We start from the raw sequence: 1683 nt of genomic DNA, 5'->3' as shown, positions 1-1683 counted from the left end.
GGTGTGGTGATCAGTCAATATGCACTCAGCCAATCAGTGTGGCTCATTGTTGTCCGGTGCAGAAAGACAATGTGAACACAGTAAATCACAGGAGGTGTGACCTTCTCCAGTCAATGAGACGGAAACAGATAAAGGACATATTTCACCTGTAACTCCACCTGGTCTAACTCACACCACTTAATATACTTCTGCAAAAGACAAGGACTGTGGGTTTTCTCCTCCATCACCTCCACAGGGAGCACATTCTCTTTTAATGGTCGGGATGATTATTGTTCATGTGAACACACCACTCTTCTTTAGACAGATTTTTAAAATGTGAACCAGCAGAGAGAGACGTTGCACCACAAACAGACCTGGTCTCTTATTTATGCTTTTTTCAAGACAAGATCAACCTTTTTGGGAAGACCTGGTCTCTTCTCAGTGAAACCTCTAGACACGACTTCCACCAAAATATCAACAACTGTCTTTGTGCTGCCTCATGGAGAACCTGGTTCTCTGCACCAGGCTCCAAAAAACAGACAGTGACCATGTGAACCTCAAGGTTTCAGTCCTGAACACATAAATACAGGAAACAATTGTGTTTGGGCTAGCAGTAGCTCTGAGGGTTTGGCATACCAACCTGCTGCTAGAGCTGTGCAGACATGATAACAGGCTTCATTCTGTTCAAACCATTTTACAGTGCACAGCTGAGCTTTGTGTGATTAATTCATCACCAGTGATCTTCTGTTTCCCTCCTGACCAGGCCACGGTGGCAGCCTTTGCAGCCAGCGAGGGCCACGCCCACCCGAGAGTGGTGGAGCTGCCCAAGACAGAAGAGGGTCTGGGCTTTAACATCATGGGAGGCAAAGAGCAGAACTCCCCCATCTACATCTCCAGAGTGATCCCCGGGGGGGTGGCAGACCGCCAAGGAGGACTGAAGAGAGGAGACCAGTTGCTGTCAGTCAATGGCGTGGTAAGAAGCTCAGTTCCATGATCCACTACTGAGAGGAGCTGTACTCTGTTAGTGACACACTGAAATATGTCTGGCATGTTACATGTGTCGTACATATGTCTTCATACAGGTGAATATCCACACTCTGACATACAAATACTGAAGGTTCTAGATGATTCATGTTAATGATTAAGGGAAAATATACAGAACTGATCAGCAGCTCCACAACCTCCTCTGGTTGACAGTGTCAGGTGTGTTGGAGCCGTGACCTCAGTCAGCAGTAACCTGCTCCTCCGTGTCTGCAGAGACTCAGAGCTGGACCAGCAGCCAGAGAGCAGCTCCAGCTGGTGTGAGCTGCAGATGTTGTGACAGTTCCAGTCTCTGTTATGTGTAGAAAACAATGTTGAAGTAACACCTGGCAGTTGACTGGTTGACTTCAATGAAGAGACACAGACAACTCTGATGTCCATTCACTGACTTTGCTTACAAGCACTTCAGGATCTGAGGGATACAACCCCACTCTCAATAAAACTATTCAATGTAAACGAAAACCATAATCAAAGGAAACTAAAAATACGAACTGTAAATAAATATGGCCAACGTTTTAATTTTAACCAGGATCAAAAATATTTATTATTTATTATAAATGATATAAAGACACTACTGAAAAGATGAATTAATACACATAGATAATCATTCTGTTAGTCAACATAATTACCTTCTCTCTCAGATAGGATCTCCATTTATATATT

General features: G+C 44.1%; 1 protein-coding gene across 1 annotated transcript in view; it reads left to right on the top strand.

Annotated features, from left to right (window-relative positions):
- The window catches only part of LOC147819392 (protein lin-7 homolog C-like), a gene marked incomplete at its 5' end in the record, with an annotated part of 2402 nt that extends 1102 nt beyond the window's left edge, over positions 1-1300 (top strand). Inside the window, 2 exons of the mRNA XM_087172802.1 lie at positions 743-936; positions 1237-1300. Coding sequence (XP_087028928.1) covers positions 743-936; positions 1237-1300 — 258 coding nt within the window. The remainder of the gene's footprint in view (positions 1-742; positions 937-1236) is intronic.
- Between the last annotated feature and the right edge of the window lie 383 nt (positions 1301-1683).

Source organism: Seriola lalandi, unplaced genomic scaffold (assembly GCF_002814215.2).
Source record: "Seriola lalandi dorsalis isolate HSWRI2012SDOR001 ecotype SW California unplaced genomic scaffold, Sedor1 jcf7180002053774, whole genome shotgun sequence".
In the NCBI taxonomy this organism is placed as follows: domain Eukaryota; kingdom Metazoa; phylum Chordata; class Actinopteri; order Carangiformes; family Carangidae; genus Seriola; species Seriola lalandi.
Note: the sequence above shows the minus strand (reverse complement) of the source record. Positions and strands in the feature narration are given on the sequence as shown.